General features: G+C 42.9%; 1 protein-coding gene and 1 non-coding gene across 7 annotated transcripts in view; both read right to left on the bottom strand.

Moving 5' to 3' along the window:
- CBL (Cbl proto-oncogene) overlaps window positions 1–20832 on the bottom strand; it is an 87828-nt gene that overhangs the window by 11636 nt on the left and 55360 nt on the right. For all 6 annotated transcript variants that reach the window (XM_045038409.1, XM_045038410.1, XM_045038411.1 and 3 more), the window contains 9 exons: window positions 20612–20699; window positions 19895–20026; window positions 19478–19681; window positions 12317–12448; window positions 11793–12170; window positions 9982–10076; window positions 2065–2205; window positions 1594–1694; window positions 702–884 (listed from right to left, as the gene is read on the bottom strand). In XM_045038409.1, the coding sequence (XP_044894344.1) occupies window positions 702–884; window positions 1594–1694; window positions 2065–2205; window positions 9982–10076; window positions 11793–12170; window positions 12317–12448; window positions 19478–19681; window positions 19895–20026; window positions 20612–20699 (1454 nt within the window). The remainder of the gene's footprint in view (window positions 1–701; window positions 885–1593; window positions 1695–2064; window positions 2206–9981; window positions 10077–11792; window positions 12171–12316; window positions 12449–19477; window positions 19682–19894; window positions 20027–20611; window positions 20700–20832) is intronic.
- Window positions 10565–10694, bottom strand: LOC111556848. The gene has a single exon (XR_002736564.1). It is a non-coding gene; the product is annotated as a small nucleolar RNA SNORA19 (small nucleolar RNA).

Here is a 20832-nt window from a genome sequence, read left to right as displayed (position 1 = left end):
TATACACTTTTCACACACAGAGTGCCTAGATTATTTAAAACAACTTCTCCGGCAGGGCCAAAGACACTAAACTTCTCCTTCCACAAAGAGGACAACAGAAATAAGACTAAGTTGCAGTGGAGAAGCATTAAACAAGGCTGGGCGGGTGGGGATCACCACCTGTTCGGGCAACTGGATGTATCTTTTTGCCAGCTGTCCTGAGCACAGTCTTCAACTTCCAAAGTGACAGCAACTCTGGCTGCTGCCCTCCCAGGCAGCCACAGGTGCAAGGGCAGCCCCTGAGAGTCAAGGCCCAAATGTGAGCTGGCTCCGAGCCCACTCAGTGTGCTTCCAGAGCCGGCGCGCCCTCGTTCCAATGGGACAGGGCCCGGAAGTCAAGAATGCGTGCTCTGAACCATCAAGCTTCATTACTGGTGTCATGACACGCACCCCAAAGAACCAGACGTCCTACCTAGCACCAGCCAGGAGCAGCCACGGGTTAAGGAACAACCTTGTTTCTAAGTCTGGCAGAATCCTAAAGAGTCTGACTACAGTTCAACTTCCTAATGGAGACCCCGGGACCACCTTTCCTCCCACATAGACTAAAACAGACTTAACATCTGGTGACAAAAGCACCGTCACCAGGCAGTCACCTCGGTTGCAATACAAACCGGGAGCCACACAGCCATTCAGCACAAACCCAGGCCGGCCGGGAGACTCACTTGCAGTGGGGTCGCCTTCCAGAGACAACCAGCCGAACGAAGAGCTGGCGTTAGAGATGTCGGACAGAGTCCGCCGGGCCAGCACTGCCGGCACAGGCGGCTTGGGGACGTCATAGCCATCCTCCTCATTTTCAGACTCCTCGGGTCCGGTGCTGGCGTGGGCCGGGGCCAGATTCCCTTCACCTAGAGAACGGTTTGTGCGGTTATCTTCTGCTTCTCACACACACACCCCGTCTTCTAACGCAGCTCATTCGTTCACACGTGTCCAGCACGCAAGCTACCAATGGTCTACCCTGGGCCTGACCGCCACGGCAGGCCCCGCGGGTGGAGACAAAAGAACAGAGAAAACGCAATCTGCACCGACACTGCGGCCCTGCTCTCCCGAACGTGGTAAAGGCTACCCTTGTCAGGGTTAACAGCCACTGACGCCAAAGACTCAAGTGTCATTTTATAGCATTCATTCAACATTTCTACTGGCGTTTCACCTCGCAAGACCAGCCAAAGGGCCTGTGTGTGCTGCCTTCTTGAACTTTCAACTTGGTAAGCTAGTTGATATGGGAATTGAGTATTCACCACCCACACACAAAAGAATTTCATCAATGCTAAAAAGCAAAGGAAATAAAAGGGAGCTGCCAGCACTGCGGGCCCAGGCCATAGAACCCAAATGTCTCTAGGCCCTGGAAGGATGAAAAAGTACAAAGGGAATCAGTTGCGTGAACAGGAAATAAAACAGAGGAGAGGGTTTTACTGCCCCTGGATCAAAGATATTTTGCCAAGAAGATTATTTAAAAGAAGTTTCTGCCTAGAATCAAGCTGTCTCAAATAGCCAAGTAGGACAGGCTCATTCCAATGGCACATCAACGATTTTCAAAGTAGCAGAATGGCTACTCACCAAAGGTGCTGCTCTCTGTGACAGCCGGTGCCGCCTGGGACTGAATATTATACATTGCTTCATATGTACAGCTATCAATCTGCTGGTCACAATCACACGCTCTGAACCAGAAGGAAAGTGGCATATGATCTTCAGAAATAGAACTCTGTTATCTGCAAACTTATTAAGCCTCGTCTATTCTTAACTATCCTAGACCCTGAGTCTATCAAGATAGCATTTTCCTTTTGCCAGGATCACTAATAAATGGCACAGGATCGACTCTTACGATGCACAACGGACGTGTGGTTTTGTAACTACTGTGACAGTGAGGAAGCCTAAGTGGAATTGCTTCTAGGTGCGAGGGGCCAAACGCTGGGGTATGTAGGCTCCACACGTCTTTCTGCTTTCATTCTGGCCGGATAACATCAGTAGGGAGCAGCTAGGCAGGTGAGTGGTGTCAACTTAATTCCCAGAAGACTATCGTGAACGTACCGTGAACTCTGGGTTGTGTCCAAAGGCCATTTCCCATCCGGTTTTGGAAGTCCTAGAGGCCTGGAGGAGGGGGTCATATACTCCGTGTCCTCCTCACTTTCACCCTGCTCCCCGGGGGGCAGCTTTGGCACAGGAAGAGGCCTGGGAGAGGAAGAAGACAGAAAAAGAAAATGAAAACGATAAACAGGCTGCAAAACGTGCAAGTGTGAAATGAGAGTCTCCGAGACAGGCCGCAACTCACTTCTGACGGAAAAACACATGCCACCTAGGGAACTGTTACTTCTCCTGGTCGAGACAGGTTCATTATTACAAAACACACTAACTTCAAGTTTTGCTTTCAGCTGACCACAGACACAGCTATGTTGTCTGAGATGGGCTACACGGGAACAGTGCTTGAAGCCGGTTCGTCTCAGTCCCCAAATAAACTGGGGTCCCAGCCCAAGAGCTGGCGTGCCAGTTTTTCCCTCACCAGGCATGACGCGAGCAGCAGCTGTGGCCTTCTGACAATATGCTAGGAACCTATGCCAGATGCTAATTCTTAACATCTACCTATGGTTTCAAAGACTAATACAGCTTGTTGAAAGCTTCCTCACAGGTTATCTCCTACTTTAATCACTTTTCTCCTCATTTTAGAAAACAAAAATCTGACATCAAGAGAGATCAAGTGGTAGGTTAGCATCAATTCTGAGATGGCATCTCCCATCTTCTGACTCCTGCTTTGGGGATCTTGCCGTTCCACCCGAAGCTCTCACCTAGCAGCTCTGGAATCAAAACTTCTCCTGCTCCCTCCCCCCACCCAAGAAACTTGACAAAACCAGGGGAAAAAAATCAACAAACAAGACACATGCACGTGTGAACAAGCGCACACACATACACACAACTGCTGCTGGGAACGTGAGTTCCCTTCGTCTTTGTATTTTTGCACATCCTAAACACTCGATAAGGAGCATCTACTGGATTTGTCTGTATTTACTCCATGTTTCTTTTTCCCTACTATAAAAGCAATAGCTGCTTATTATAAAACGCTTAAATGTTACAGAAACCTAAGACAGAGCGACAGTCCCTATAATCTAACTGCAGGTTTTTCTTATGTCTATGTATTACTTTGTGTTCCGCGTGCTGAAGTTTTGGGGTGGAAGCATATTAGTATCTACAATTTGCTCTGAAACGTGCCCAAGAAGACAGACAGACTGACAGATGGATAGGGACAGAAGTATATAGAGGGGTGCCTGGCTGGCTCAATTGTTGCAACGTGTAACTCTGAATCTCAGAATTGTAGGTTTGAGCCCCACGCTGGGTGCAGAGATGATTTAAAAACAAAAAGTACATGGAACTAAAGGGTATTATGCTAAGTGTAATTCGCAAGAGAAAGACAAATATATGACTTCACTCATATGAGGAAGTTAAGATACAAAACAGATGAACATAAGGGACGGGAAACAAAAATAATATAAAAACAGGGAGGCTGGGGCGCCTGGGTGGCACAGTCGGTTAAGCGTCCGACTTCAGCCAGGTCACGATCTCGCGGTCCGTGAGTTCGAGCCCCGCGTCGGGCTCTGGGCTGATGGCTCGGAGCCTGGAGCCTGCTTCCAATTCTGTGTCTCCCTCTCTCTCTGCCCCTCCCCCGTTCATGCTCTGTCTCTCTCTGTCCCAAAAATAAATAAACGTTAAAAAAAAAAAAAAAAAAAAAAACAGGGAGGCGGACAAAACATAACAGACTTTTAAATACAGAGAACAAACAGGGCTGCTAGAGGGACTTTGGGTGGGGGGATGGGCTAAATGGGTAAGGGGCATTAAGGAATCTACTCCTGAAATTACTGTTGCACTATATGCTAACTTGGATGTAAATTTAAAAAAAAAAAAAAAAAGTGTAAGTGAGTATAAGAAAATGTTAATAGAGCCCGGGTGGGGAATATATGGCTGTTCACTGTAAAAATCTGTCACCCTGACTCTATGCTTGAAATTTTTCATAACAAGTTGTTGATGGGAAAAACCCATCAAGATTAAGAAAAAATATCAAGTATCAGTGAAGATACAGGGAAATGGTACTTTCACATAGTTTCAGAAATGAGACATTGGTACAATTTTTCTGGAGTGTAATTCAGCAAAAATATTTAACCAAACAGGCATACACTCGGGCTCAGAAATTCCATTTCTAAGAATTTTCCCTAAGGAAATAATCAAGAATACTCACTAGAGCATTATTTATGATATTGAAAAAATAGGTGATAACCGGTCAAGTAAGAATGTACTGAATAAAGTAACTTTGGAACCACATACGCAGCAATATACCTGAAGCCAACCGGGTCCCTCAGTGCCTTACAGGTTCCGAGCAGAAGCCTCAGAGGCCTACTTCCTTCTACCACAGTCAGTCTGTACTTATCTACTTTACCTACTAAGGTTCCAATTAAGTCAGTTCTGCTGCTTTGTAATCATTTGCAATAACCTGAAAATCATTGTAGTAGGAGACTATATTATGATGTCCTAGGATGTTCAAGATCCTCCTAGTGAAAAAACGCATGTACAACAGGATTCCATACCCACATAGAATGGCAGCGAAGCTATTCAAATTGCTAACCACTGTCTGAACCTAGGTGTTAAGATTATGGATAACTTTCATTTCTTCAGTGTCGCATATCTCTATTTTCTAAATATTCTTTAGCATATTACTTCCATAGAGAGAAAAAGGTCATTAAAGGTGCAAGCAAAAACTTTTAAAATTATTAGAATCTTTTTGTTGATGATGTTAATAAAAGTATACAACTGCACTTCCTTCCTCATTAAGTATCTTGGCAATACATCAAAACACTCACAATCTCTTGTCCTGGTAATTCTACTTTGGATGTATCTCTGGTTATGTGAAGATGCTCAATGAAGCAAATTTATTATGGTAAGAGGTTTTATACAAAATAAATATCCAACAGGGCAATGGTTAAATATGTAATGTTATATGATACTATATAACCATTAAAAGTGACTATTCTGAAAAACCTTTTTTTTTTTTAAATTTTAGTTAACATATGTTGCAATATTGGTTTCAGGAGAATTCAGTGATTCATCACTTACATGCAACATGCAGTACTCATCACAAGTGCCCTTTTTAATGCCCATTGCACATCTAGCCCATCTGCCACCCACCTCCCTCCATCAATCGTCAGTTTGTTCTCTATCGTTAAGAGTCTCTTGTGGTTTGTTTCCCGCTCCTCTTACTCCCCCCTTCCATATGTTCACCTGCTTTGTTTCTTAAATTCCACATATAAGTGAAATCATATGGTATTTGTCTTTCTGATTGGCTTATCTTGCTTAGCATAATACATTCTAGCTCCATCCACATTGTTGCAAATGGCAAGATTTCATTCTTTTTGATGGCTGAGTAGTATTCCGTTGTGTATGTACTACCACATCTTCTTTATCCATTCATCAGGTGATGGACATTTAGGCTCTCTTCCTAGTTTGGCTACTGTTAACAATGCTGCTATACACACTGGATTGTTAAAGAACTTTTTTAATGATAGGGAGAAATGCCCAAAATAAAAGGCTAAGGTGAAGAAAAGGGAGACTTTAAAACCATACCTTGATTTAAAACATACGTACATTTTACATGTCTACAGACACGACCAGTCGCAAACATTATCTAACTGCCTGAAACAGCTATACAAGCAGGATGAAATACAAACGAAAGGACGCACTGGAGGGTGGCCTGGCAGCCAAGACTCAAGGGGCCAAGACTCAGAATACCTTAAAGCCAGCCCTATACAGGGGTTCTGAATTTGAGATGTGAAGGCAGTTTCAACAGGCTAGGGAGAAAGGGACTAGAAATTTGGGGTTCCGTGATGGCCAAGACATGGGAGGCCAAAAATCCCAGAGAAGGGCACAGGGGAGAAGTAGGTGTGAAATCCTGCTATAGTTTTCCCTGAAGCTGCAGCTAACCTCTGAACTGTGTCTAGAGGCCAGCAGATTCTGAGAAACTGAGCAGACGGTAGTAACTGAAGGGCTCAACTGATACTTTGGTTATCTCACTAACCTGGAGAGACAAAGCTGGAGTTCACAGATATGGCCTTTGAAAGATTACTCTTCACGTGTTCAGTAACAAAAAGACGAATGGAGAATTTTATTAGAAAATTAGAATCCGTACATTTTTAAAAATCACGTGGAGGGGCGCCTGGGTGGCTCAGTCGGTTAAGCGTCCGACTTCAGCTCAGGTCATGATCTCACGGTCCGTGAGTTCGAGCCCCACGTCGGGCTCTGTGCTGACAGCTGAGAGCCTGGAGTCTGTTTCGGATTCTGTGTCTCCCTCTCTCTCTGACCCTCCCCCATTCATGCTCTGTCTCTCTCTGTCTCAAAAATAAATAAAACGTTAAAAAAAAAATTTAAAAAAATAAAAATAAAAATCACGTGGAAATTCCAGAACCTTAAAACACAGTATCTGAAAATACAAACTGAACAGATGGATTCAGGGCAGGTTAGAAACTGTAAAAGAGAAGATCAGGAAACCGGAATAGAGTAGAAACTATTGAGATCAAAGTAAAGAGAGGAAAGGAAAACAGCAGAGAGCCTAAGAGCTGTATGAGGCACGGTCAAAAAGGAGGGACATTGAGGTAACTGTGGTCACAGAAAGAGAAGGGAAGGAGATGGCAGTGCTCAGTCTATTTTAAGAAAGAGTGGCTTGAAATTTTCTAAAACAGGTTTTAAAACATGAAATCACAAAATCAATAAGCTCTACAAACCTTAAGAAGAATAAAGAAAACTAGTTAGAAGTATTATAGTAACAGCACTGGCATCCAAAGACAAAGAGGTCTTAAGTAGTCATGCAAAGAAACACTACCTGTAAAGAAGCAACATTAGCCTGAGAGCTAATGTTCCAACAGAAACAATGGGGTATTCTTCAACGTTTATTTATTATTTTTGGGACAGAGAGAGACAGAGCATGAACGGGGGAGGGGCAGAGAGAGAGGGAGACACAGAATCGGAAACAGGCTCCAGGCTCTGAGCCATCAACCCAGAGCCTGACGCGGGGCTCAAACTCACAGACCGTGAGATCGTGACCTGGCTGAAGTCGGACGCTTAACCGACTGCGCCACCCAGGCGCCCCACAATGGGGTATTCTTAAAATGCTGAAAGAAAGCAATGGTTTGTAACTGTACTTTTTAATTTTTTTTTTTTTTTTTTTACAAATTTATTTGTTTTGAGACAGAGCATGAGAAGGGGAGGGGCAGAGAAAGAGAGGGAGACAGGATCTGAAGCAGGCTCCAGACACAGAGCCTGATGCAGGGCTCGAAGTCACAAATCATGAGATCATGACCTGAGCTAAGCTGGATGCTTAACTGACTGAGCTACCCAGACACCAACCCCCCAACCAATTTTTTTTTTTTAAGTAATTTCTACACCCAACATGGGGGTCGAACCTACAACTCTGAAATCAAGAGTCACATGCTCCACCGACTGAGCCAGCTGGATGCCCCACTTCATAAAAATGTTAAAACATTTTATGCATTGAAAAACTATCCACCATAAAATAGCAACCCACAGAATGGAAGGGAATTACTCACAAATCACATCTGATAAAGGATTAACATTCAGGATATAGAGAGAACTTATAAAACCTGACGACAACAATGAAAGGACAAACAATCCAATTAAAAAACAGGCAGGTGCCTGGGTGGCTCAGATGGTTTCAGCTCACGCAAGATCTCACAGTTCACTGGGTTCGAGCTCCTGTGCTGTCAACCACAAGGAGCCTGGGATTCCTTCTCTCTCCCCCTCTCCTGCTTGTGTTCTCTCTTTCTCAAAATAAATAAGCAAAATTTAAAAAATTACAAATGAGTCGGGGCGCCTGGGTGGCTCAGTCGGTTAAGCGTCCGACTTCAGCTCAGGTCATGATCTCACGGTCCGTGAATTCGAGCCCCACGTCGGGCTCTGTGCTGACAGCTCAGAGCCTGGAGCCTGCTTCGGATTCTGTGTCTCCCTCTCTCTCTGACCCTCCCCTGTTCACGCTCTGTGTCTGTCTCAAAAATAAATAAACGTTAAAAAAAATTTTTTTTAAATAAATAAAAAATTAAAAATGATCAAATGTCTTAAATAGACATTTTTCCAAAGAGGATATGTGAATGACCAATAAACACATCAAAAGATGCCCAATATCATTAATCATTAGGGAAATGCAAATCAAAACTATGAGACACCACCTCATTAGAATGACTACCATCAAAAAACCCCCAAAATACCAGGGGTTGGAAAGAATGTGGAGAAACGGGAATCCTTGTGCACTGTTGGTGGGGATGTAAAATGGTACAAGAGCTGCTGCAGGAAATGGTGTAATAGGGTCTCAAAAAAATTAAAGAAAGAATTATCCTATGATCCAGGAATACGACTTCTGGGTACATATTCACAAGAACTGGAAGCAGGGCCCTGGGGGGGTACTCGTTCCCCCACGCTCACGGCAAACTCTTCGCCAACAGCTGAAACGTGGAAGCGATCCAAGTGTCCGTCCACCGATGAACGGATAGGCAAAATGTGGTCCAGCAGTCACCCTTTATCTGCAATTTTATTTTCTGTGGTTTGACTTCCCCGGTCAATTGCGGTCTGGAAGCAGATGATCCTCCTCCTGATGAAGGTCAATAGGGGCCTAACACTACGTCACGGTGCCTACGTCGCTCACCTCACTTCATCTCGTCACATGGGCATTTTACCATCTCACATCACCCCAAGAAGGGTGAGTACAGTATGGTATTCGGAGAAAGACCACAGTCACTCACTTGTATCATAGCATACTGTTGTAATTGTCCTGGTTTATGATCAGTTATTGTCGATAATCTCTTACTGTGCCTAATTTATAAATCAAACTTCATCATGTATGTATGTAGAGAAAAAACAGCATACACACGTTTCGGTACTATCCTTGGTTTCAGGCATTCACTGGGGGTCTTGAAATGCACCCCCTGCAGATAAGGCACAGGGTGGGGTGGGTACTGCATACAACGGGAATATTATTCAGCCTTAAAGACGAAGGAAATTATGCAATACTGTACAACATGAATGAGGACATGATGATAAGTGAATTAAATCACAAAAGACAAATACTGCACGGTTGCACTTATATAGGTGGTAGAGTGGTCAAAATCATAAAGTGTAACGGTGGCTGCAAGGGGCTGTGGGAGGGAAGGATGGGGAGCTACTATTTACCAGGTACAGAGTTTCCGTTTTACGAGATGAAGAGTTTTGAGCATGGATGGTTGTGAATGTAGTTAATACTAATTTAATATTTAATACTAATAATGTACTTAATACAGTGAATGTATTTAATACTGAACTGTACGCTTATAAACAAGATGGTACAGTTCATGTGTTTTTTTTGCCACACACACAAAAAGAAGACACCGAAGAATTAAGAATTAAAATTAAAAATGATAAGAATTAAGAAAAGAATTGTTTTTACAAAAGTCAACAAAACCAGACTGCTTCTTTGAGAAGATGAATAAAATTGTTAAGCCCAATAAGACAGAGAACATGCACAGAGAAAAAAAATTAGTCCCAAACAGAAAATATAATAATTATGAATTGATACAAATACAGATCAATTTTTATTTTCTTTATACTCCTGTGGGTTTTCTAAATTCCATGAGTGAGCTGTTTTAACAGTACCAACTCCACAGTGAAATACAGCTTTAGGGGCACCTCGGTGGCTCAGTCCGTTAAGTATCCAACTTCAGCTCAGGTCATGATCTCACAGTTTGTGAGTTCGAGCCCCACATCAGGCTCAGTGCTGACAGCTCAGAGTCTGGTGCCTGCTTTGGATTCTGTGTCTCAGTCTCTCTCTGCCCTTCCCCCATTGGGTGTTCGTTCTCTCTCTCTCTCTTTCTCCCTCAAAAATAAGTAAATGTTTAAAAAAAAAAATTGAAATACAGCTTTAGTACTTACCTGGCAGCCAGAGAATAAATGGCACTGGCAGACGCAGAAGGTTTGATTTTGGGGTGCTCAAACTCTGAACCTGCTAATGGGCTGTTATTCATATTCTGGAAAGAAAGGTGGTGAAAAAGAACCTTCTTAACACACTTCAGTATCTCCTCTTATTTATTTAACTTATTCAAAATAACAAGAACAGTAACACAGACACAGACCTCACTCTCAATGCTGTGCTTACAGGTTATTGCATCCCACCAAAAGTAGGACTTTCAGGCTCTGAAGAAAGTCTAAATGTAAGGGTTAGGAAGACAGAGATCTAAAAAGAGCCAAGGAGATGGGGTTTATCGTTTCAATTCTAGATTTGAGGAAATTGGCTATCTCCACAAATACCATTTCTAATTTTAAATATCTGTACCTCTGTCTACAATGATGCCACCAGAAAGTCCAGTCTAATTTATTCTAATTAGACTGCCTATCACACAGATGCCACTTAAATGTAAGCCACTCTCCCCCTTCTCTTGCAACCAAGAAATATGCAGTTCATTTAAGGGCCACAGCATTCCTCAGCTTCACTACTCACAGACCATTCTCTCTTTTTATTTGTCTGAAGGAGACTGCCAGCATTACTATTTAGTTATACTGCTAATTAACCTTCAACTATCCGTACAGCACACAAGAAATAACACCGCTCGCATATACAAGAGAACACGGGGTAATGAAATGTGCACTAGACCATTCTCTCTCTTGCTTACTTAGCATCAGCTCTATAAGCCCCTTTGTGATTGCTCAGACTCTCCCAAACTCGCTGGCTTCCCCTTCATCCTGGAATGGTCTCCCTGAGAATCAGCACAGCAGGCTCCAGGTCTTTGCTCAGAACTGTACCCCATCCCTCCACGTACCCCTCAGCCCGACTCCAGCTATCCCTACAACCCCGTTTTGAGCTATTTTCCTCCACAGCACTCATCAGCACCAACATCCTGTGTTTCATTAACTTACCGAGTTTATTTTGTCTTTACTCCACCGGAATGTAAACTTTCTAAGGGTAAGATTTCTTGTTGAGTACATACATAAACGAACCCCCCAAAAACAGATACACCTCCCCACGCCCAGGTCTGGACCCCTTTCTCATGCTTCTTCAATGAACTACTAGCCTTTTTTCAATCTATCCTTTCAGCCATCTATTTTACATGACGCTACTACATGTACCTCTTGAAACCATCATTTTGCTCATGTCACTCCACTGATTTAAAACCTTCAGATGCTCATTTCCTACCAAATAAATTCAAATTCTTTTGGCCTTGATGGGATTTTCAAGGTCCTCTAATCTAGTATTACCGCTCCTTTCATGACCTTTTCCCCACTCCGATACACAAACCTTCTGCTCCACTCAGATTAACCTACCTCTAATCCCACAACACACCTCAAGCATTTGTGTCACTGTGGCTCTGACCTTAAAACTATCCACTTGGGAAAGAACACTTCAAATTCAGATGCCATTCGTTCCATAAAGCCCTCATGATTGCTCTATTTGGAAATAACCTCTCCTTTCTCCAAAACTGAAGTGTTTTCTATTTACACTACACGAATCCAGCCATACCTACATATATACACACATACGCACGCACCCACATACATATTGCAGTATTTACAAACATGCCTTATCTGATCTATTAATACACTTCCTGAGGGTATATATACTGCTGAGGATAGGGATTACGTTTTATTATTTCTGAATCCTATACAAAACGTAGACAAAAGTGCGACCCATGAAATGCCATCCACAAATATTTGTTAACAGGCTAAATAATTTCAAAAGCAGGACTCACCACGGAGGTATCCACACTGAATGTGCTTCCAAGCCTAGGCACATCTGTTCTGGGCTCCATTTGTGAGGGCAATGAAAATGGAAGTGAGTGCCGGTTGGTTAATTCTCTACCTGTCCAGGGGTCACCAGCGTTTGGAGCGACCACTGGTACTTTGGGGATCGGCCGAGGCAGCCATGATTCCCCAAGGCGGCTAGAGGGAACAGGGGGCAGTTTGTCCCTGGACGGACAGTCGCCTGGTGTGCAAGGCAAGGGGCGTCTCTGAGGCCGGCTTTCTGCTCCAACAGAGTATGGCCGGTCTGGAGGGGGCGGTGGTGGAAGATCTCGAAGTGTGGGAGGTATCGGTAATGGTTTGTCCTTATGAAGAGAGCCAGAAGCTGCCTGTGGACGCAGGATGAAAGCAAATCAGTCAAAACCCACTAATCAAAAACAACAACAAAACACCCAACAACCACCACCACACACACACAAAGCCCACTAATCCACAACAACGAATCAGAAAACCGTAGAAACGGATAACGTCTTACCTTAGAAGCACTTCCAAGCCCAGAAGCACTTGAAGGAATAGACACCCGCTGTTGCAGAAGGTCAAGTCGCGGTGGCACCGGGGGAAGGGAGGCTTGCGGGGCCACTGAAAATGGAGAGGGAGGCCGTTCCACCTGACACAAATAAAATTTCCTAATAGGTTATTCTTGTTTTGAGGGAGTGGCATCTTTCAACTCCTCCGAAAGCTGTAGACAGCAAGTGCTAGATGAACACTGACTAGAACGGCCAATGGCTCAGACTTCCTGAATTAGTTCTGTGTCACCATAAGAGGGCGCTCTCAATCACAGAAACACCATACAGATGCAAGTTACAGGCAAGGATCTAAAAATGGCTGTGCTACAAAAAGCTTCTTAGTTTACATCCGAAAACAAGTGTTACAATTTTCCACATCCTCACCTGGAGAGAAAAAAATCTTTTCAAGGTTACAAATACGAGCCCATATAAAAAAGAAAGGAGCAGACGTTAACCTTTCAACAAGTCACCTGGGAAAAAAACATTTAGGGGCACAGGACAATGAAAGAGATCAAAGATGATAAATTCTCCATGGGTTGTTATGATAGAAATAAATAAATAAATAAATAAATAAATAAATAAATAAATAAATAAATAAATAAATAAAGGTGTTTTAAGAGGAAAACAACCAACAGGATTGCTAAAAAGCATCATGCGTCCTTCTGAAGAAACAAGTTATTTCAATTCAGCAATTCAAAGGGATTAATATTTTCTATCAATCTGTGTTCTTAAAATACGAGGGGCCAAACTGGTCGAAGCAATACACGTCTGTGCCTATCTATCGCAGGGTGACAAGTAGCTTCCAGGTAAGCGATCAAAAGAGATGCATAATTCATACAAAATGCTACTTGGCATTTGTGTTCCCTTCCAGGAAGCAATACAGATGGAATATGGGCAAATATGTATTACAAGCACTTACATAAAATGACAAAAACAAAAAACAAAAAAAACGTTCACACCCTTAGTGCTGCCATTAATGCTGAGTGGTTTGTAAACGAGGGCAAAGAAAGCCCTCATCATCAGCTGCCGGCTGTACTCATGCCTAAGGAAACGGGGCTCCGACTCAGTGGTGCATGAGCGATGCAGCTGGAGCAGCCAGGCACCTCAAGGGTTAAGAAAGTGAGAAGTTATTAGTCAAGCTAATTCTCACTTCTCCATTAGTTTCCAGCCAGTCGCTGTATCCGGATTTCTCCACGGAAGAGTCTCGTATCTTTATGTGCTTTTTCGTTCTGCTCACCAATCCCAGACCCGATTTATTAAAGCCAGCTTCTAGCAATTCTCCCAACTTCTGGTTTCTTATCTCGCCAAATCCTTTTGCTCACCATTACCAGCTTAGCCATCCTTCAATATGCGGTCGCTCAAAACACCATCCAACACTAACTCACTTTCCCAATGTCTCAACTCAGGAATTCCTACCTCCTCACCTTTGTTCAAGTTGTTTCCCAATCTGAAAGGCCCTCTCTGCCTTGAAGATTTATTTTTAAGTGATCTCTATACCCCACATGGGGCTTGAACTCACAACCCCAAGAGTCACTCGTTGCACCGGCTGAGCCAGCCCATTTCAACCCCTCTCGCCATCTATCCTCGTGCTCATTCCTGAAGTGCAGAGGTTGAGCTAATCATACTCTTTAATTCATGTCTCACCATCACAACTGATCCTTGCAGTGTTCTTTTATCTCAACATCTATGAAAGTTCCAGAAAAGGAGAAAAACACAGGGGAGAAATTATCAGAGAAATGAAACAAGAATGTTTCTGAGACCTAACGGACACAAATATCCACAGGAAGGTTTTACTGCACAGTTAGCCCAATGAAGGAAAAAACCCACAACAAACAAGCAAATAAATAAACCAAAAAGGCCCTTACATTTTCAAGGAATTAAGGATAAGGAAAATAACCTAAAAGTTTCTTGGAGACAGGGAAAGGGGACACCAAACAGCAAACTAGAACCTACAAGCGAAGTGAAGCCGTAACCATTGAGAGTTGAGTCTTTTTCAACCTACTATTCTGTAACCAGTCCGTCTGAAGGTTGAACAAAGACACTGTAAGGTATCAAACGTCTCAAAAATTTTACCTCTCACCTTTTGGAAGAGATACTCCACCCAAAAAGGAAGTAAAGCAAGAAAGAGGGAACATGGCAGACGTGTTTCACAGGCACTTCCACAGAAAGGAGCGACAGGGAGGTTTCACGGGGGTGAGAGGAAGGCTCCAGGGGCTGGGTTGCAACACCCCTAGAAAGTCCAGGCTGGGGCTGGAACGTGAAAGACTCTCATATGGTCCTACACTATATTATATACTACGTACTGTATTCAGAGAATTAAGAGGCTATCGGACAGCTTGGTAAGCCTTGGCAGTGACAGGTACAGACGGAAAACTCAGGCAATAAAACTAAAGCGATTATCCCAAGAAGAGCAGAAGGTCATGTGAGAAAACAACAGCAACTGCATCGTCGCGTATTACTTGGAGAGTCAGGGAGCAAAATCCTTACACACCGAATAGTGATTTGGCCCCAAACCACTCAAATGTAATAGGGAGATATGGTGGAGGAAGGAGGGAGATAATAAACCCTTTTCAACACCTGAAGTGAACAGAGACTACTACTGAGGAGGCAAAAGAAAGCAGTGTAAGTAGATGACATGAAGGGTTCAAGAACTAACAAATCTGAGTGGGCACAGAGAGGAGCTGAAGGGAGGGCGGTGGAGGCAGGGAGCCAAGGTTTCTGTCAGCCTTCTAGCAATTCCTTTACACTTACCAGAAAATCCACACGCATTTATCATTTGGATTTTGTAGTAAGTAGATCCACTGTATTAAAAATGAATCAAAATAAAACAGCAACAAAAAACAGCAGCTACCCAGGACATGATGAAACAGGCACTCTCCTAGTCTCATTTACCTTTGGGAGTGATTTTACAACAAAAAAACCGGGGATAAATTTTAGTATCTACACAAAAAAAATTAAATATCTTCATAAAATATTTTATTCATACAAATGCAAAGAATAAACACCTACGTAAGTACATCTAAGAAATGCAACAGCACTGTCTCTGTGAAACTCCCCTGTGCCTCTCCCCTAACTGTATCTTTTCCTCCATCAAAGAGTCTAAACGCACATTCACTTTCATTCAGCAATCCCACCGCTTGAAATTTATCATACAGACAGACTTGCAAAAGAACACCAGCCTGCATAAAAAGTCTCGAAATAATACAAAATGTTCATTGAGAGACTACGTAAATTGGGGGCGCTTGGGTGGCTCAGTCAGTTAAGCATCCAACTCTTGGTTTGGCTCAGGTCATGGTCTCACGGTTCCTGAGTTCAAGCCCCAACCTAGGCTCCACAATGATAGCACAGAGCCTGCCTGGGATTGTCTCTCTTTCCGTCTCTCTCTGCCCTTCACCTGCTCACACACTCTTCCTCAAAAATAAATTAAAAAAAGAGAGAGAGAGAGAGAGAGAGAGAGAGAAAGAGACAGACACTACATAAACTGAGGTACCTGGCTCAGTTGGTGGAACATCTAACTCTTGATTGCAGGGTCGTGAGATCAAGCCCCATGTTCGGTGCAGAGATTAATTAAAAATAAAATCTTTTTTAAAACAGGAAAGACTATAAATAAATTATAGAATAGCCAACTGATAATACACGAAGCTGTTTTTTCTTGATTTGAATTATTACAGTGTACTTTTTATTTATACTTTTATTTAAATGAATAAATTTAAAATCATTCATACAGATCACATTAAGAAAATTTTTTACAAGCATTTTTTTTTTTTTTTTACAAAAATTAGGTGACACTATACATAGTATACAGTTATTTTTAAAACAATATACATTAGGGGCACCTGGGTGGCTCGGTTGGTTTCGGCTCAGGTCATGATCTCACAGTTCACGGGATGGAGCCTTGTACGGGGCTCTGTGATAACACCGAAGAACCTACTTGGGATTTGCTCTCTCTCTGCCCCTTCCATGCTCACATTCTCTCCTTCTCTCTCAAAATAAATAAACTTTAAAATCTATATATAGGGGCGCCTGGGTGGCGCAGTCGGTTAAGCGTCCGACTTCAGCCAGGTCACGATCTCGCGGTCCGTGAGTTCGAGCCCCGCATCAGGCTCTGGGCTGATGGCTCAGAGCCTGGAGCCTGTTTCCGATTCTGTGTGTCTCCCTCTCTCTCTGCCCCTCCCCCGTTTATGCTCGGTCTCTCTCTGTCCCAAAAATAAATAAAAACGTTGAAAAAAAAAATTTAAAAAAAATAAAATAAAATCTATATATAGATATATACATGAGACAGCTTTCCACTGAAGTGTATGTAAACTGAACTCCTTCTGCAGAGGATTCCACTACGTGGACTGTGGTAGCCAGAATGAGGATTCCCTGTCCCCCAGCCCGAAGATGTTCATGCACACCCTAAAACCCAGCAACTGTGGATACCTTACTTTCCTTGGTAAAAGGAACTTTGCTGATATGATTAAGGGTGTGGATCTTGAGATGGGGGAATTACCCTGGATTATCAGGATGGGCCCATCTAATCCCAAGAGTCCTTAAAAGCAGAGAACCTCTGAGAGATAAGGCAGGAGGAGGAGGAAAGGAGTCCAGGATCCAAAGAATGCAGCTGACCACTGGAAGCTGGGAAGAGCACCAGCTGACAGCCAGCAAAGACACAGGGATCTTGATCCTACAACTGGCAAGGAACTAAAACTCTGCCAAATCCAAATAAGAAAGGAAATGGATCTTTCCCTAGAGCCTACAGAAAGAACTACAGACCTGCTGACAGCCTGATGTTCGCTTGACGGCACGTGTGTGCACGTGTGTTGCACTTCCCACCTTCTTGGAAACGGTAACAATAGTTTGTGTTGTTTTCAGCTGCCAAATTTGCAGTCGTTTGTTACAGCAGCCATAGAATACAAGCACATGGATGTATCATAATTTCTTACTGCTGGACATGTGAATTCATTCTGATTTTTCATTGTTGCAGATAATGCTGTAAGAATAACTACATCCACATCTTTGTGTGCTTATCTGAGTATTTCTTTTCTTTTTTTTTTTTAATTTGAGAGAGAGAGAGCACTCGTGCAAGCAGGGGAGGAGGAAAGAGAAAGAATCTTAAGCAGGCTCCACACTGAGCAAAGAGCTCAACGTGGGGCTTGATCCCACGACCCTGGGATCACGACCTGAGCGGAATACAAGAGTCGGACATCCAACCGGCTGAGCCACCCAGGTGTCCCATTCAGGATAAATCGCTAAAACTGAAATTGCTAGTTTAAACATTACACATTTTGATAGATGTCAAACTGTCCTCCAAAAAGATGGGCTAATCTGTACCCACATCAACACTGAATGTGATTCCTATTTCTCCACAGTATTACTCATCTATAAAATTTCATAAAGGGGTAATTTTAATTTCAAACAAATACATCCATGAAAGTTCACCTCTTTATCCTTTTATTCAGCTTCCCTAATATTCCAGGAGTTACGAATAGATTTTCAAGAATGAACACACAGAAATTTATGTAAGAATGTAAAACTGCTTTAGAGGCAGTTTGGAACCAAAACTTTGGAACCAAAGAGCCTGTTTAAGAGGCCAAAACTTCAAAAAAAAAAATCTGTCCACTTCCAAAAACCAAAAATGTACACCTCACTCCAGATTTCCTCCACTATCCATTATTGATAGAGTATAGATAGATTTACCAATCCTGTTCTGAAGCGGTTTCAATTCCCAAACATTCAAAACAATTACTAAGTGCTCGATTCTGAGGAGTAAATTACAAATGAGACATGGCTCTTGCTTTCTGGGAATTTATAACATACCAGGAAATGCATTTATAAAATATTACAAGGTGGTAAGTTCTATGGCGGACATATTCAGCGTCCTAGAGACACCCGGCCAGACCTAGTGTGTAAATACATGTGAACTAGGGGTGGAGGAGGCAGGGAACAGTCTGGAAAGGTTTCCTAGGAAACCTAGGAAATGAAATCTCCACTAAATTACATGGAAACTACCAAGACAAAAGCATGGAGAGATTTTTAGTGGTTTGGCCTTGCTGGACCATAAAACATAAAGCAGAAAGGATTATAAGGGCAAAGTGCCTGGAAAGGAGAATGGCTTAACCCATTAAGTAATGGGAAGTCTGTGGTAAGAGTATGAGGCAAAGGAATGAGGTGGTCAAGTCTGCAAGGTAGACCAATGGTTCTGGAAGCAGGAAGAAGAGATAAGGAGGACAGCCTGAAATAAGGCAGTGGCACTGAGAACAGAGAGGAGACACAATGGATACAATCATTTAAGAGATCAATCCATTCTTTCGATACTTATTGAGCACCTACTATGTGCCAGGCAGTAAGGGGATGATACGAAAGAAAGCTGCCGATGATCTGTAACACTCTAAACTAGAGAACCTAAAGCGTATCAGAAGCTTTTGTTTGCCCTATATTGGCTAAAATCTTCAAGGACTGCCTTACTTCTTACTTGGGAATAAATCTGTTTTACCCTACCTACTCATGTTACAGAATTTGATCCCATCCTTTCCCAGCCTTTATATGTTTCCTCTCTTTACCAGGGCCTTTCCAGTTTGTTTAGTTTCTACATAATACTTCCTACCGCCAGTTGTCATTTATTTGGTTACTAACAGTGCCTCAGCCCCCCCGCCCCCCCCGCCATCTAACCTTCTAATGCCAAGACATTAATTAGGAAAGAAGGCAAGAAGACCGCATTCCCCTCACAGCAGCAAAATAGGGTCCCATTTTTTTATACTCCCCTCATTTTCTCCAACAAGCTACGTGAGTAAAGCCCAGTCTAGGACACAGGGCATGGGCCTTAAAGGCGGAATGTCTGGCCACAGACCCCGGTTCAACTCAGTAGCAGTGTGACTGTCAGCAAATTCCTTAACCTTGCCATGACTTGGTTTCTTCATCTGCTAAATGAGAGGAGTAGTATCTACTCCTCGGTTATTGGAGGAGACAGGAGTATAGGACTGTAGGAGTTAAAATAAGGGAAGTGCTTAACATGGTATCTCTCACATAAAAAATACTCAGTAAACGTAAGCTACCGTGACCCCTTGTAGATCGATGTCAGCAGGTGCTCTATCGCTTTAGAGCACAACTCAGCATGCAGTTTGTCACAGTCTCTTGCACTGCAGTCTTACCTTGGCACCAGCCAATTCCTTCATCATAAAGAGAGAATCATCCGCTCGTTCGTCGTCATCGTCATCATAATTTGGGGAGGGAGCTCCCTCGGCTCCTTGCCTCAGCAGGCTGCCACTTCCTCTAGGGTCAAACGGATCTACCACGATGGGCTCAGTACCTTTAATTTCACATCGGCAGAAAGGACAGCCCTGGCCTTCTGATTCCTGCGGAGGAAACAGGAGATGGTAACAGACACGTCTCAAAGTACTGACAAGATCTGTCCACTGGGAAATGCATTTCCTAGAGACGAAAAAGAAATCAAAAATTTAAAACCTACCCCAGAAGCCAGGTCATCCTTTTTATCTGTAAAGGATACACAATCCCCAATTCTTCCGAGTGATTACACAGCTGGGGAAATGCATGCTTTGGATCCATACCTGCCAGGACGTAAGACAGGACGTGCACATGAGGTGTCCACAGGGCTCGATTTTTACATCCTTATCATTTTCAGCACATATTTTACACAGTTGGAATGTGGAGCCCATCTCACAGTATAATTCATATTGTTCCTTTGATTAAAAAGAAATTAAAGAGATTACTCAGCCCATTCAGATATTTGTTGAACTGTAACTGTACTGTTACTGATTGTAACTGTAAATACTAACAACAGAAAAACTAAAGACTTATTTTCTATACAAATTTTGCTTGTACGAAAGTGGTCAACAGTCTCTCGTTAAAAGAGGAAAAAAAGCACTCGGTCTCGGTCCTATTTTAAGTTCTTTAGAGAAACCACACACACATAAATTCACTAATCTAGTCAATGGTTTAAAATGTAAATGTTCTGGGGTGCCCGGGTGGCTCAAACACCCGCCTTCCACTCAGGTCATGATCTTGAGGTTCGTGGGTTCGAGCCCCACGTTGGGCGCGGTGCTGACAGTTCAGAGCCTGGAGCCTGTTTCACATTCTGTCTCCCTCTCTCTCTGCCCCTCCCCCACTTGCCCTCTGTCTCTCTCAAAAATAAACATTAAAAAAAAGGATAAAAATACATAAATGTAAATGTTTCAATCACTTAATACAATAGAACTGTCAGTTCTGTAAAGTACATACAAAAGCTTGCCTCCAGAGCTATGGTTATACCATACAACAAAATTCACCTGGGTCACTTTGATGTGGTCTTGGGGAGTTGGTTCACACAAGCCTGTCAGGTCAGGATTCTGATTCCGTCCATCTGGAAACAGATAGCTGTAAAAAGAGTAACCAGCCTCGGGGTTTTACTAAAGCTAATTTGTAACTGCTACCAAGACAGACAAATTTTATCTAGCAATTCTCTCATTCTAAAAGGGTAGTTTTGCGTAAGTACAAAGATGTATCTTAC

This window comes from Felis catus, chromosome D1 (genome assembly GCF_018350175.1).
Source record: "Felis catus isolate Fca126 chromosome D1, F.catus_Fca126_mat1.0, whole genome shotgun sequence".
In the NCBI taxonomy this organism is placed as follows: Eukaryota; Metazoa; Chordata; class Mammalia; order Carnivora; family Felidae; genus Felis; species Felis catus.
This window is presented reverse-complemented; position numbering and strand designations above follow the sequence as displayed.